The sequence below is a fragment of the Rattus norvegicus genome, chromosome 10, assembly GCF_036323735.1.
Source record: "Rattus norvegicus strain BN/NHsdMcwi chromosome 10, GRCr8, whole genome shotgun sequence".
In the NCBI taxonomy this organism is placed as follows: domain Eukaryota; kingdom Metazoa; phylum Chordata; class Mammalia; order Rodentia; family Muridae; genus Rattus; species Rattus norvegicus.
The window spans coordinates 106,177,836-106,193,786 of NC_086028.1; the positions used below are offsets into that span (position 1 = coordinate 106,177,836).

General features: G+C 44.9%; 1 protein-coding gene across 2 annotated transcripts in view; it reads right to left on the reverse strand.

Annotated features, from left to right (window-relative positions):
* Nploc4 (NPL4 homolog, ubiquitin recognition factor) overlaps positions 1 to 15,951 on the reverse strand; it is a 55,551-nt gene that overhangs the window by 25,080 nt on the left and 14,520 nt on the right. The window contains 8 exon segments of one of the 2 annotated variants that reach the window (NM_080577.2): positions 1,510 to 1,636; positions 2,381 to 2,452; positions 4,404 to 4,490; positions 6,954 to 7,133; positions 7,489 to 7,612; positions 9,409 to 9,503; positions 10,205 to 10,253; positions 12,558 to 12,734. In NM_080577.2, coding sequence (NP_542144.1) covers positions 1,510 to 1,636; positions 2,381 to 2,452; positions 4,404 to 4,490; positions 6,954 to 7,133; positions 7,489 to 7,612; positions 9,409 to 9,503; positions 10,205 to 10,253; positions 12,558 to 12,734 — 911 coding nt within the window. 2 annotated transcript variants of the gene reach the window in all.

The following is a 15,951-nucleotide window of genomic DNA, read 5'->3' on the forward strand; positions in this document are numbered from 1 at the left end:
GAAGTGTGAACTAGGAGCATGAGTGCAGACTGTGTGTGAACTGGCAGGGACACTATTATAAGAACCAGAAAGTAGGGGCTGGAGAGATGGCTCAGCGGTAAGAGCATGGACCGCTCTTTCAGAGGTCCTGAGTTCAATTCCCAGCAACCACATGGTGGCTCACAGCCATCTGTCATGGGATCTGATGCCCTCTTCTGGCATGCAGGTGTACACAGAGCATTCATATACATAAAATAAATAAATCTTTAAAAAAGGGGGGGGGGCTGGAGAAATGGCTCAGTGGTTAAGGGTACTGACTGCTCTTCCAGCCATCTCTCGAAGCCATCTGTAATGGGATCCGGTGCCCTCTTCTGGTGTGTCTGAAGAGAGCAACAGTGTACTCATATACATTAAATAAATAAAGAAAAAAAAAAAGAGAGAGGAAATGTTTTGAGGATGGCAGCCACATTCTTATGTCAAATGTACATGAATCCTGAAAACAAAGTCTCTCTTTTTACAGTTATTTCTAGTTGCTAAAAAGAGTTACCCTAGGCTTGTGATGAGAACACTAAACCTGAGGATAGCCATGGAGAAGCCCTGACTTGGCCCCAGTCCGTAGGTGATGCTAAACCCAGAATTTTTACCATAAAACAAAAGGAAGAATCTGTGTGTTCAAAGTGTATTAAGAAGTACATTGTGCCAGGCACTAGTGACACACACACACATCTAACCCCAGGCACTACTGACACACACACACATCTAACCCCAGGCACTAGTGACACACACACACATCTAACCCCAGGCACTAGTGACACACACACACACATCTAACCCCAGGCACTAGTGACACACACACACATCTAACCCCAGGCACTAGTCACACACACACACATCTAACCCCAGGCACTAGTGACACACACACACATCTAACCCCAGGCACTAGTGACACACACACACATCTAACCCCAGGCACTAGTGACACACACACACATCTAACCCCAGGCACTAGTGACACACACACATCTAACCCCAGGCACTAGTGACACACACACACACGTCTAACCCCAGGCACTAGTGACACACACACACCTAACCCCAGGCACTAGTGACACACACACACATCTAACCCCAGGCACTAGTGACACACACACACGTCTAACCCCAGGCACTAGTGACACACACACACATCTAACCCCAGGCACTAGTGACACACACACACATCTAACCCCAGGCACTAGTGACACACACACACATCTAACCCCAGCACCTGAGAAGCAGAGGTAGGCAGTTCAAGTTCAGCCTGAATTGAAGGCCAGCCTGGTTTACAAAGCAAGTTCCAGGACAGCCAGAGCTACACAGAGAAACTCTGTCTTGAAAAAACTAACACACACACACACACACACACACACACACACACACACACACACAAGAGGAAGCTTATCATAACAAAGTTGGGGATGAAAAGCTGCTGCAAGGAAGAATAAACACATTAATGGGCAGTAGTATGTGACATTTCTGCCCCATTTATACCTGTGGCCACTGCAGTAACAAACTTGGATCCAAAATGACCATCCGGAGAGAGCCGGCAAATGTTGGGGTGCTTGTTTTGAAAGTCTCCTGCAGTGATGCATTCTTCTGAACTCAGGAAATAGGTGTCCTAAGCCAAGAGAGGCGGTACATCAAATTTTACAGCATGTGTCAAAACAAGCTTCTATTTCTTCTGAAGAAAATATTAAGAGTTGAGCCAGCAGAATGACTCACCAGGTAAAGATGGTTGCCGCTAAGACTGACTGACCTGAATTTAATCCCTAGTAGTTCCCTGACGATGGAAGAAGAGAAACAACTACAAGCTGTTCTCTGACCTCCACTTGTGTGCTATGGCACATGTGTGCACACAGGCACAACAAATATAATTATTTTTTAAAAAAAGAAGAAGAAGAAGAAGAAGAGCTTCTAATGCCAATAACTTAAGAGCAAATAGAAGTGGATTTCTGTGAGTTTGAGGCCAACTTGGTCTATCTAGTGAGTGTCAGGACAGTAAGGCTGAGATCCTTAAATAAATAAATAAATAAATAAATAAATAAATAAATAAATAAATAAGCAAGCAAGCAAGCTACAATGCCTCAAAAATCACACTGAGACAAATACCTGCAATTCCTAGCTAGCAGGGACACCTGTAAAAACCCAACCAAAGTAGGAGGGCAGAAAGCCTTGGGCACCACTCCCATAGGCCTCAAGTGGAGATGAGTGGGATCTGCTCTGCTGGACATTCAGCAGGGTGAGCCTTGACTAACAAGACTGTCTTCAAAGTTATCTGCAAGCTGTGCAGAGACTGAGAGGTCCAAGTCAGCACTACCTGAGTGAGGTTTCAGGCCAAGCCACATTCCTGTCTCCGTCTCACCTTATTCCGACTGTATCGGACTGTACCCTTTCGGGTATCTTCTGAGACAAGGTCCGTGAATATCCATCCAACCTTAATGGAAAAGGAAAGCATCTTTTGAGTATCTCCATACAACAGATGGCTTCTGTACAGGGAGCATAAAAGCAGTGCCCTTCAGACAACCCTTCCAGCTCCTGAGCCAAGTACAGCTGAGAGCACAGTTCCTCAGCCCTGCTGCCAGTGAGGAGCCAGCACCTTCTGCTGGTGCTGTGATGACAAACATTCATCTGTCAAACAGACTCTGTTTAGACCACTCAAGCCTGTACTTTATTAGAAGTCAGAACATTTGTGATTGAGACCAACAGGATGAGGCAAGGAGTTTATGCTCCAAAAAGAAGACAGACAAGAAGTGAGCAGTATGGTTTCCTGGGGTGGGTCTTCCACAAGGAAGAAACAGTGTCTCTTGACAGAGGCATCGAAGATGAAAGGAGTGTTACAACAGAGGTATTGGCTTGCCACAGCTGAGGGCCTGTGCTCTAAAGCTGTAACACCGGGGCTCCCTAACGGCCAATCCTACAGTTCACGAGCTGTGCAGCCCCTGTATTCTATCTCTGCTCACCTCCACTCAGCATCAGCACAGTGAGAGGCTGTCAGACTGGAACTAGAAGACAAACAAAGCAACCACCACTTCCACCCTTGGGAAAACGGACAGATGGCCACCACTCTCTCCACAAGCCTGAGACTCAGCTCATCAAACCACCATCTACACATAAGTCTGGTACACTATGGGTCACTACTTCTCTAACAAAGCTCAGATAGCACAAACCAAAAAGGATGGTACCACAGAAAGCAAGTGCAGAGGAAACGTTCAGTCCAAACCAGGCCGAGGGAAAAGCAGCAAGGAGCGAAGGTTTTGAGAAAGTAACTTACACAACTTTAGATTTTATTTTACATGGCTATGATGTTACAAAGCATAAATCAGCAACACACAGTCTAACACTGGGCCACTTTTTCCCCTGAAAAGAACTTCCGGAATTTGCACTAGAGTATGACCAACACTGAGATGCTAGCTCCACAACCTGAAGGGTATTTCTACCTCGACAAGGTAAAAGAAACCATGCTGTGACTTTCCCAGTCATGTTTCTAGGTCTTCCTGTCTACCTACAGAGAGGGAAGATGGAGTGTTCCACACAGGTCATTCCTCTCTGTTTAAATAAAGGACAAAACTTACATGGTTAGCAATACTGAACTTCTGCAATGTGTTCAAACTCATGGTTCAATGAGCCTGTACCCTAACAAGGCAGGGATGGTAGCAAAAGTCTGTAATCCTCACAGTGGGAGGCTGAGGCAGGAGGATTTAAGTTTAGACCAGTGTGAGCTACAAAATGACATGTCTTTAAAACAAAAACCACAACCTACCATTCCTAGGACACTTTGTCAAGGTTGTGAAACAAACCACAGCAATGGACTAAAAGGACTCTCTCTTATCTGCTAACTGTCCCAGAGACCAAGATAACTGCAGGGTCAGAGACCTATATTATATACAGAAGCCCAATGCTGACCAGAAAGAATACTAGCACCAAGTAAAGCAAGCCATTGAGTAGCAAATTCTCCGATAAAGTGCAAAGTGGCAGCTGTCTTTAGGAACTACAGCTACCAAGGTGAAAAGCTATGTCCTCATACCTACTGGGTCTTTAAAAATAATAAAGTCTTGCTCTATGTACCAAGCTAGCCTTGAACTCTTGATCATCCTGCCTCAATGAGCAGAGTGTAGGTGGGGAGAGGTGATGACAGGGTTAACACATGTGTGCCTAACACTCAACTTTGTATTTATACTTGAGATGTTCTCACGTCACTCCAAGTCAGGGAACCATCAAAGCACCAATGAGCACAACTGAGGCTCCAAAGGGGCCAAACCCACACTTGATCTTGTCAGCTAAGGGGTTGGTCCCAGAGCAGACTTAGCCACTCCATCTGTCTGGATTTCCCCAGCATGGAGCTCAGGCTTCCCCTAAAGGTCACCTGGCTGACAGAGGCCTCATACCTTCCTCAGGCCAAGTTTGGAGGCAATCTCGTCAACCACCTCAGCTTTTGGATCTTCCAGAAGCTCCAGGCTGTTCTGTGTACCAATCTGCATGGAACCACAGATAGGAAACAGTTAGAAGGGAAACCTGGGAAGAATGGTTCCTCTACCCCCTCTTCTACACTTCCACCCACCAGTTTCAACACTGCTCAAGATATCTACAGCTACAAACACAAAGGGGCCCAAAGGAAGGCTGCCTCTGCTGCTTGCCTGAAAGCTGCCTTCACCTGGGGAATGGAGCTGCTTTCAGAACCTCCATGAGTAGGTAATTCTGCTCTAGACAGCCTGGCTGGCAGGCAGACATTTCAGAACCACTTTGGTGTATGCCCTGCCACTGTAAAGACGACAGTTGGTTCTACAGACAAGACACTGAGTCAACAGACTTTATGTTTGCTGGATTCACCAGATAGAAAACACGAATCCTTTGAGAACATAGGTCATATACCAACCTCGGGGGCAAAGATAAATACTTACCCAATAACAAGGTGGCAAGAGCTGACTTGGAATGGGTACACGGTCTTAAGAGGTCAAGGATTTCAGCCTCTGGGACCCACAACATGGGGACATTAATACAATGATAAGTCAGAATGCCACAAGTTTCTATTCTTTCCACCAAAACATGGATCTGTATGGTTTTTTGGTTTTGGGAGGAGGGGAGGCAGGGAGGATTTTTAAGATAGCCCGTTGTTATGTGGCTATGTCTGGCCTCAAAGTCACTGTATAGACTAAGCTGGCCTCAAGTCTGCAATGATCCCCTAACTCTATCTCCTTAGTGTTAGGACCACTGGTGCTGCCACATCCTGCCTTTTTTTTAAAGACAGTGTCTCAGTTTTTAATTGAGTCTGGACTCAGATTTACAATGAAGCACGGCTGACCTTAACCTTCAATCTCCTACCTTGGCTTCCCAGATGCTGGAATCTAAGGGGAGAGGACCCACACTGGGCTTCAGTTATAAACTCTTAAAAAAAAAAAAGATTTATTTATTTATTTATTATATATAAATACACTGTAGCTATCTTCAAATACGTCAGAAGAGGGCACCAGACTTAATCACAGATGGTTGTGAGCCACCATGTGGTTGCTGGGATTTGAACTCAGGACCTCTGGAAAAGCAGTCAGTGCTCTTAACCACTGAGTCATCTCTCCATCTCCCCCACCCCCTTAAAATAATTCTATTGTAACTGCTCCACTCCATGAGAGAGATCTACAAAACTGAGCTGAGGCTCTGTGTTAGCACTTGAATCAGAGAGCACTCCACAATCCAAGTTCTGACAGAATGAGTGGTTTCTCTGTAGGGTCTCAGTTACCATTGACCACATCTTTGTAAAGAAAGCAACAGAAAAGACTTCTACAATCTCACACATCTCTATAAAAATGCCAAAATGTCAAAGTGGGGTGGCATGCATAGAAAATCCTTGTAACAAAGGCAGGGATGACACAAGCTTCTGCAGAAGCCATATACTGTGCTCCTACTGTCATGTCTGCAGACCCTGAAATGTGCCCCAGGGTAACATGGGGCCCTGGGTCAGATGATCTAAGAAGCCAGCAGAGTGAGAGGTGCAAAGTGACTAGAATAATGAAGTGAAAAGGCGTGACTGGTGAGGGTGAGGTGTGCCCCAGGTCTGGTGACCTGAGCCAGGTTCCTGGATGAGCCAGGTTCCTGGAACCCATGTGGTGGAGAGAGAGCTGATGGCAGGAGTTTCCTGACCTCCACTCACGCACTGTGTCATGTACACACACACACAGACCTAGAGACACAAATACACTTTAAAGAAGAAAAGAAAAGGCTGATTTCTGTCCCTATATATGTTTCCTTTCAGAAGTCAAACTTGTTTTATTCCGTTCAAAGTCTCATATATGCTAAGCTGGCTTCCAACTTGCTAGGTAGCTAAGGATGATCTTGAAGTTCCTTTTTTTTTTTTTTGGACATAGGGTTATTGGGTTTTTATGTGTAGCCCTGGCTGTCCCAGAACTAGCTCTGTAGAGCAGGTTGGCATCAAACCCACTGCTTCTGCCTTCTGGGTGCTGGGATTAAAGGTGTGCACTGCCACTGCCCAACTATCTTAAACTTCGGATCTTCTTGCCTTCATCTCTCCGATGCTGGGACTACAGGCATATGCACCACACACATTATAAAATGGAAGGGATTGAACCCTCAACTTTGTGAATGCTAAGGCCAGCCCTAGGGGCTGAGATCTTACTCTCCAATCATTTTTGAAATAATTATCACATACACGTGTGTAATGTGCGCATGCCCAAGAGAGTAGTACATTAAGAGATAGAAAAGCTGGGATTGGGGATTTAGATCAGTGGTAGAGCACTTGCCTAGCAAGCGCAAGGCCCTGGGTTCAATCCCCAGCTCTGAAAAAAAGGAAAAAGAAAAAAAAAAAAAAGAGAGATAGAAAAGCTGTGGGGAAAAAAACCAAATGAGAAAGAGGCCATCAGAAAGGGTGCTTCACAGCACTTACAAACAGTCCAGACCTTCTAACACACAGGCCCTCACTTATGTACCTGAGGAGGCTCATAAATTGCAGCCACTTCAGCCCTGATGCCAAGGGGAATGTCTTTGTGCTCTGTGTACCGTCCATATAAGTACCCGAAATGTTGGTTTCCTGTCTTTCTCCAGAAGTCAAGGAAACGGTCAGCAACAGTGTGATTCTCAAACATAATGTTGTCCACATGTCTATATTTCTGTGGAGTTAACAAAGGTTAACAAAAGTGTAAATGCAAATATCCCATCAGAAACAATGCTGTTTTTCAAGAACCAATCTAGTAAAAGCATTCTCTAGTTGTTTTCTTAATTTACATAGCTCTGTTTTTATGTGTAGGAGTATTTTGCTTGAGTGTATAGCTGCACTCTTCCTGCAGGCATGGTTAAGAGCACTGAGCCATGTACTCCTAGCCCTGTTTTGTTTTATTTCAGCTTGGACCCAGCCCTAGTTCTCAGCTACACAGCTTAGAGGTGCAATTCACACACATTGCCAGTGGTAGATCACCGACTTGCCTCACATGTGTACTGGAGTTTAAGCCCCTGAAGGCTGCTTACCTGTCTGTTCAATGTGATGGCACTAGGCTGGCATTTGGTACAGATACCATTTGGCCAAGGGAGGTGTCCCTCACATCCTGACTTAATCTTGCAGCTGATGTTCTCCAGGGCAACGAACTTCCCCCTGAGGGAAAACAAATGACTGAGGTAAACATAACAGTAATGGGAGGCAGGCAGGAGATGAAAGGGCATGTGAGCCAGCACTGGATAGCGCTTCTGAGGACGATGCACTAAAGCCATTCTAGTAGAAGTTCACAGTTCCCCACTTTCTACACCCATGATTTTCAGGGGCACTGTTGGAAACCTATTAGCTAACTCGTGCCACCAAGAGAAAGTACAGCTTGTGAGTGACTGATGACAATATTAGTCCAGTATTTACTCATTTGTATCAGACGCTTATTCTTAGGAAAAACCTCCTTAGGATACAGAGCAGTCACATAGTCACTCTGCCTACTACGGAAAAAGCATCATCCTAGATTATCTATGGGATCGCCCAGCCTACCCCTGACCTATGGTAATTCTGTGTAAGTGCTATCAGTTTTCTCAACCACAGAATGGTCCATTCCACATTCTGGCTTGATAACAATTGTTTTATTTCTTTAGTGTGCATGTGTATTTGTGTGCATTCACATGCAGAGGTCAAAGGTCGACTTATAGCAGTTGTTTCTTTCCTTCTACCACGTGGGTCATAGCCAGAGATTGAACTTAACTTGACAGCAAGTACCTTTATCTAACAATGGGATCATTTCACCCACCTCCATTTTCTTTCTTGCCCTCCCCCCAGCTTTATTAAGAAATAATTGACCAAGGCTGGAGAGATGGCTCAGTAGTTAAGAGCCCCCACTGCTCCTCCAGAGGTCCTGAGTTCAATTCCCAGCAACCACATGGTGGCTCACACCCATCTGTAAAGAGACTCAATGCCCTCTTCTGGTGTGTCTGAAGACAGCTACAGTGTACTCATATAATAAATGAATAAAAAAAAAAGAAATAATTGACCAAAAATTATACATATTTGTTGTACCATGTGATTTTTTTGTAAATAAAAATTTTATGGGGTTGGGGATTTAGCTCAGTGGTAGAGCGCTTGTCTAGCAAGCGCAAGGCCCTGGGTTCAGTCCCCAGCTCTGAAAAAAAAGAAAAGAAAAAAAAAATTTATGTTGTTGGTGTTGATGATGATCCAAAATACTTACATGCTGTGAATGGCTAGTTTGAGATGAGTTAAGATCACCTTGCCTTAGCAGTGGTGGTAGCCCACTCCTTTAATCACAGAACTGGGGAGGCAGAGGCAGATAGATCTCTGAGTTTGACCCCAGTCTGGTCTACTAAGTGAATTCTAAGACAGCCAGGACTACACAGAGAAATTCTGGCTCAAATAAATAAACAAGTACATAAATAAATAAAATTAAAAAGTCATTTTGGATTCTGAGAAAAGCTAAAATCAGGCAATCATTTTTAACAACAAAACAACTGCTAACTTGAACTTAGAGCCGTCCTCTCATCAGCGAGGCCTGTCTTAAGAAAACTAAATAATACCTGTTGCCTTCATTCACCTTTCTGGCCACTGCTGCCACCAGCATTCAGGAAAGAGGAGGCTGCTTATACTGCCCTGCCTGACCAAATCTGTTCACTAGAGCCCCTCTGGTACCAGAAGGCAACCCACAAGGGTGGGCCCCATTAAAGTTGTAAAAGTAAAGCTGACAAACAGGGAGAGCCCTGGGGAGCAGCTGTCTCTGCCACAGCTGTGTATCTTGTTTACCTCTCTGAGCACTGAGGTGACAGCAGGACATGTGCCAGGTCTTCCGTGCCTCTAGAATAGGCAACATTCGAGATTTCACTGTTTTCTACACTGCACTGCTTCCCTTTTCCATGCTCCATGACTATAAACCATAATCATCAGAAATGCACACAGAGGACACTTACTTGTCAGCCCCTCCAGTCAGCTTCCGGATGTAGGCATGGAAGGACATGTGCTTCACAGGAGGCTCCAAGTGGTTCAGATAGTCTTCATCAAATGGCTGCCAAACCATACACAGAAAATGAATGGTCACGGGTCTGTCAGGATACATGGGGCTTCTGAATCTTACTGTGCAGGGGATCAGACCAGAAGGCACAGAGACAATAAAGGAGGCTAAGCTGGGTCTTCACTAGTTCAAGGTCAGAATCAAGTTTTTTTCTGTGCTAGTCACATTTTTTGAGATAAAATGAACTTCTATTAAACATAAATGTTCTAAGAAGATTTTGCAAAGTCACAAAATGTCTGAGGATATAGCTTAGTGACAGAGGACTTATACCTCTGAGGCAGTACACACACACACACACACACACACACACACACAGAGACAGAGACAGACAGAGAGACAGACAGGAGCAACAGGAGACCTAAGATTCAGACAGACACAGTAAATCAAAAACATCACAAGCAGGAACTGAGAGGCCCAGCTATGTGTCAGAGAAGAATTATCTAGGAAGGCAACTGTGTATACCCCTTCATCACAGCAACACAAATGCCTCAGCCATTCACAATCCCCCTAAAAGGTCTCTCCCATAAATAAGTCTCAGATTCTTTGTACTACTGGGAATAAAAGGCCCAAGACAATAAATAGAGAAAATCTTTAAAAAGCCGTAACACCCAAGTTTAGGACAAGAAAATGCTTAGACAGCTCTTTCAGCAGCAGTCAACCACACTGCCCAGCCAAAACCTACTCTGCACACTTACCTCCAGTGGGACACAATGCACACACTTGCCCAAGGGACCATGGCGGCATCTGCAGAGTGCACAGGGCAGAAGAAAAGCACAGGGGCAAAAGGTCACTCTCTGTTGCTACTTCCCAATATTATTGCTATTGCTGTTGATGGTCCACAAACAAATGTTCCCAGTATAGCAGTTGTTTATTCTGGTATGTACCAGAGAAAACTACATGATGGATCCCTAAACCTAAATCCCAGTATTCAGGACACAGAGGCAAGAAGACTCCAGCAAGTTCAAGACCAGACTGGCTGACAGGACTACACAGGAAGAGGCTGTCACAAAAGAGGACAAGAAAGGGGTAGAGGGAAAAGAAGGAATGGGGTGGGTGGGAAGGGTAATAAAGAAAAAGGAAAGTGAAAACCCTGACCAACACATCAAAACCACAGCTTCATCGATGTTAACTGCTTCACAGGACATCAGCTAAAAAATAAAAAACACATGAGGCTGTATTCAATCTCCAGAATGAAAAATAACATGTTGAAAATGTTAAGAAAAAGCTGGGGAGATGGAGAGATGGCTCAACAGTTAAGAGCACTGACTGTTCTTCCAGAGTCCTGAGTTCAATTCCCAGCAACCAAAGGGTGGCTCACAACCATCTGTAATGGGATCTGATGTTCTCTTCTGGTGTGTCTGACAAAAGCAAGTGTAATCAAATACATAAAGTAATATTTAAGAGAGAGAAAGAGAGGGGCTGGGGATTTAGCTCAGTGGTAGAGCGCTTACCTAGGAAGCGCAAGGCCCTGGGTTCGGTCCCCAGCTCCGAAAAAAAAGAACCAAAAAAAAAAAAAAAAAAGAGAGAGAAAGAGAAAGAGAAGGGGGGGAGGGACAGGGAGAGAAAGGAGGAGGGAGGGAGAGAGGGAGAGAGAAAAGCTGGGCAGTGATGGCACAAGCCTTTGATCCCAGCCTTGGGGAGGCAGAGGTAGTCGGAACTCTGAGTTTGAAGCCTGCCTGGTCTTCAGAACAAGTTATAGGATAGCCAGGCTACACAGAGGAAACCCAGTCTCAAACAAAACAAAATAAAATAGAAAGGAAAAGAAAGAGGTCATCTTCGTGTTTCCTCAATCGCTAGGAGGCAGGCTTATTTCTGAAGAGCAGAATTAACATATATGTGAGCAGGCTCTAAGAACCATGAAAGTCCAGATTATAGTGAATCCCTGGGAAGAAACACCAATAGAAGTCGGCTCAGAGGCCGCCCTCTGCAGCCGAGCGGCATTTCTGGCTATTCCGTCTGACTTAACAGTTGCTGATGTAGCACTCAGAACTAGTATCCCAGTGTCAGCACCTTACTGCAGTTACATAGTCAGACACTTACAAAAGATCTACTGCAGAGACAAGCAGTCACACGTACATAATTTCACATCGGAGTGTAAATCAGGATGTTTCTAACTGGTCTCCCTGTTTATTTTTAGTTTTATGTGTATGGGTGCTTTGCCTCTGTGCAAGCCTTCATACTACGTGCCTAGCACAGAGGCCAGACAACTGTAAACCACCATGTTGATGCCGAGAATCAAACCCGAATCCTCTGCAAGAACAGCAAGCACTCTCAAATACAGAGCTATCTTGCCAGTCCCTAACTGGTTTCTTTAAAAAGAGTTGCCAAAAAATCTAAAATAAAGGAATGCACACGCACTAGCATTTTACATAGCCTGGTACAAATGAACATCCACAGAGTAGATCTGGGATCAGATTAACTGGAGGGTATGCACTGGTAGCTGGTGTCCAGGATATTCTCCTAGCAGTCATTCTATTGCTCCTAAGAGGTCAGAGCCAGCTCTTATACTGGTAAACAATCAACTTTTACTATCTTGTACTCTTACCTCTGCTGGTGCAAGGAAACATGCATCTCAAGAGACATCAAAATAGGTCTCTAGACACCTTTTGAATTTCTTAGCATTCACATACTCCTAAACATTTTATGTGGAATCTATGTTAAAGATTAATCTACTAGGGGTTGGGGATTTAGTTCAGTGGTAGAGCACTTGCCTAGCAAGCTCAAGGCCCTGGGTTCGGTCACCAGCTCCGGAAAAAAAAGAAAAAAAAATTATGTGATACTAGATGGCCAAACTCAGATTTTTTTCACGTTTAGCAAATACTTACTAACATGGAACATGCCTAAATTTTTTTTTTTTTTTTTTGAGACAGGGTTGCACGAGATAGCCTGAGCTCACTATGTAAACCAGGCTGACCTTGAACTTGCAATAGTTCTCCTGCTTTTGCCCTTAAGGGCTTAGATTACTAAAGCCACTACGCTCAGCTCTTAAATATTTCCTTTATTGATCCATCAAAGGTTTCACTGGCAGGAGCCGTATGGAGCACTTACAACTGTGGGTCTCGGCTCCTATAAATCTTCCCATCCTGCTTGCTGAGGTATTGATCAATCTCATCTTCAACCACGTGAGGAGCACCAAAGGCCTTTAACCCTACTGAGGTCGATGTTTCCATTTCAGATGAGGGTCCAGCAAGGCTTGAGGGGAACAGGAACAACAAATCGCCATGCCTGTTCGAAGGACAGAATGTCACAATGCCATACTCCCCCAAACATCACAACACCATACTCCCTCAAATGTCACAACACCGTACTCCCCCAAATCTAAACCACAAAATTTGGTGTGGACGGACCCTGACAGCTTCAAAGGACAAATGCTACATTTAAAGGATACACAGAGAACTTCCTGATTTTAGGACAACAGAATTCTTTGTTTCCTGGCGTTATACACATCAGCGCACATCCTCTGTAATTTAACTTCTCTTTCCTTTAAAAGCTATGAAGCACACCCAGCCATCTGACTGCATGTTAACACAGCTTTGTAGTCACCTGAGCCTGAATGACAGACAGCCTCCTGCTCCTTCTCTGCCTTTTGCCCCTCTGGCCTGAGTTGAGCTCTCCATCCATAGCAATCTATCTAACCCATACACTCCCAGGCCATGTTCAGTTCTCCATCCATCTATGTGGCTCATATACAAGTGCCTAGACTGGATGAGGTGACACTGATTCACAAGTATCCAGACATGGATGACACAACCAAGGATTTACAAAATATTTCACATCTTGGTCTTCTCATCTACAGGGCTCAAATCAACAAGTTTCCAGGTATAATCCTGACTGTCCTGGTTGGCGGTTTTTTGGTTTGGTTTGGTTTGGTTTGGTTGGTTGTCTGGTCACCGTGACACTAGCTAAAGTGATACAACAGAGAAGCACAACTGAAAACAGCCTTGGCACAACTGCCTATAGGTAATCCTGTGGGCAGTCTCTTAATTAGCAATTGATATGGGAGGGTCCGGCCCACTGTTGGTAGTACCACCTCCTGGTCAGGTGGTCCTAGGGTGTTTAAGAAAGCAGGCTGAATAAGTCATGAAGAATGAGTGTTCCTCCATGGCTCAATTTGTACTTCAATTCCTGCACTGCTTGCTCTCCCTTGATGACTATGACCCAGGATATATATGCCAAATCAGCCCTTTCCTCCTCCTCAAGCTGCTTTTGGTAGTGGTGTTTTATCACAGCAATAAAAATCCTAATTAAAACACTGGATTATTGGGGCTGGGGATTTAGCTCAGTGGTAGAGCGCTTACCTAGGAAGCGCAAGGCCCTGGGTTCGGTCCCCAGCTCCGAAAAAAAGAACCAAAAAAAAAAAAAAAAAACAAACAAAAAACAAAAAAACAACCCACAAAACCCCACATCTCACTATGCAGCCTGGGCTGCCCTCACACTCAAAATCCTTCTGCCTCTTACTGGGTATTAGGATTACAGATGTGTACTACTACATCTGGCTTAACATTCCCCAGGGACAGGAGTCACCACACTAAAGGGGCAATTCTGCTGGTTTCTGCCACTGGGAAGAGCATACCCATAGGCACAAGCAAACGCCAACACTTCTGCTCTGATAGGGAAGACTTCCTGGCACAGCCTTCCTCTGTCCCAAGACTGCAGAAGGCCTGCTTCCCAAGAGCTGCCTCAATTCTACTTGCTCCGCTGTAACTTGGCATGACTTATGGCTAAAGAACGTTTCTTCAAAGCTGTTCACAGAACCATTGTGGTCATGCCTGACCAGAGGTGTCTTGTGGCACTAAATCACCCAGCCTTTGAAGACAGGAGGTGACAGATCACTTGGCAAACGTTCAGCCGCTGTCAACAGGACATACAGGAAAGAAAGAACAAGTGGCCCAGTGCTGAACCGCAAAGGAAGAAGAGCAATGACTGCAAGTACAAGCACTGCAGTCGACCAGGAGCACAAGAGCTGCTCTCGACTCCGTCTCCCTCCGTAATCCATAGGCAATAAAGCTGCCAAACTGTAGCCAGAACTTCTGCTTCTAGCACTGGATTAAATATTTCTAAACATCCTCTAACTATAAAGTCCTTGGCTCAGACACTGGATCAATTTTAACAAATACACTGTAAAAGCACTGCTGAGCTCTAAAGGTAAAAAATACCCAGGGCTTTAAACGCTCACAGTGACGTCAGTAAGAATAGTGGAGAACACAGCCGCTGTCCCTTGGCTAAGGCCAGGATCAGGAACTTGAAGCTCAGAGACTGCGGTGTTCACTGGGCAGCAGATGAGTCTTTGAGCTCCCTGCCCACCTTAGACTACTGAGCCTGAAACTCCTGCATCAAACCAAAGGATTAGCCAGACTTGATGGTGCACACCTGCTATCCCAGCACTTGGGACGGTAAAAGCAAGTCTTACAAATTCAAGGTCAGCCTTACCTAGACATCAAGTGCAAAGCCAGCTTGGATAATATGAGAATGTATTCAAAAACCATTAAAAACCCAGATGACTCAAGAAGTCAGAACTGAGAGAACTGAGGAACTGAGAATTAGAACCAAGAAGAAACTGAGTACTTCCATCAGATGCCCTGCAGAGAAAAGTCACCTCTAAGACTCTAGTCAGGCGCATGCCTATGAGTGAAACCCAGGCTGCTTCCGGGATCTGGAAGACCAAGACCAGAAAGGGATGCAGCTCCACAGCACCCCCTTGTGCTCACTAAAATGCCACTAAAACCAACTTGGACCAAACAGATCCTCTTGGAAGCCACACTTCCCCCAATAAAAACCAAAAATTACAAGGGAGATAAATTCATACAAGCAAAAGAGTAGACAGAGTAAGGGCTGAGAGAGAGGCAAGCCTACAACTCAAATGCTGGAGTTACTAGACACAAACACAAACTCCAGAGAATGGAACAGAAAGCTTCCAGGAAAAAGCTAGGAGCAGCCTGGCACTTTGAAGTGCTAGACATCAACAGCCCCTATATGAAAGGAAGTCAAATAATGCTTTACTTAAGTCTAGTGGTTCAGACCTGTAAATTAGGTACTCAGCAGACAGAAGGCAAGTCTAAAGCTAGCCTGGGCAACACAGAAAGACTGTCTCAATATAAAAAGTTTAAAAACGAGAAGAGCTTTTGTTTCCTCCTCTGGTTCCTGCTTCCTTACCCTCTTTCCCCACTCTCTCCCCATTCCCCTCCCCTCTCTCTCTCCACCTGCTCATGACCGGCCTTTACTCCTCTACTCTTTCACTCTCCTCCTTCTCCTTCTCCTCCTCTTCCTTCCTCCTTCTCCTTCCTCCCCCCCCCCCCGCCTTTCTCTTAACTCCCCTCCCCATGGCCTGAATAAACTCTGTTCTATACTTTAAAAAGAAAAAAAAAAATGAGAAGAGACCTGGGCATTCAGTTCAGGGGTAGAGTGCTTGCCCATTGTTTCTAACAATACTGCAAGTTGATAC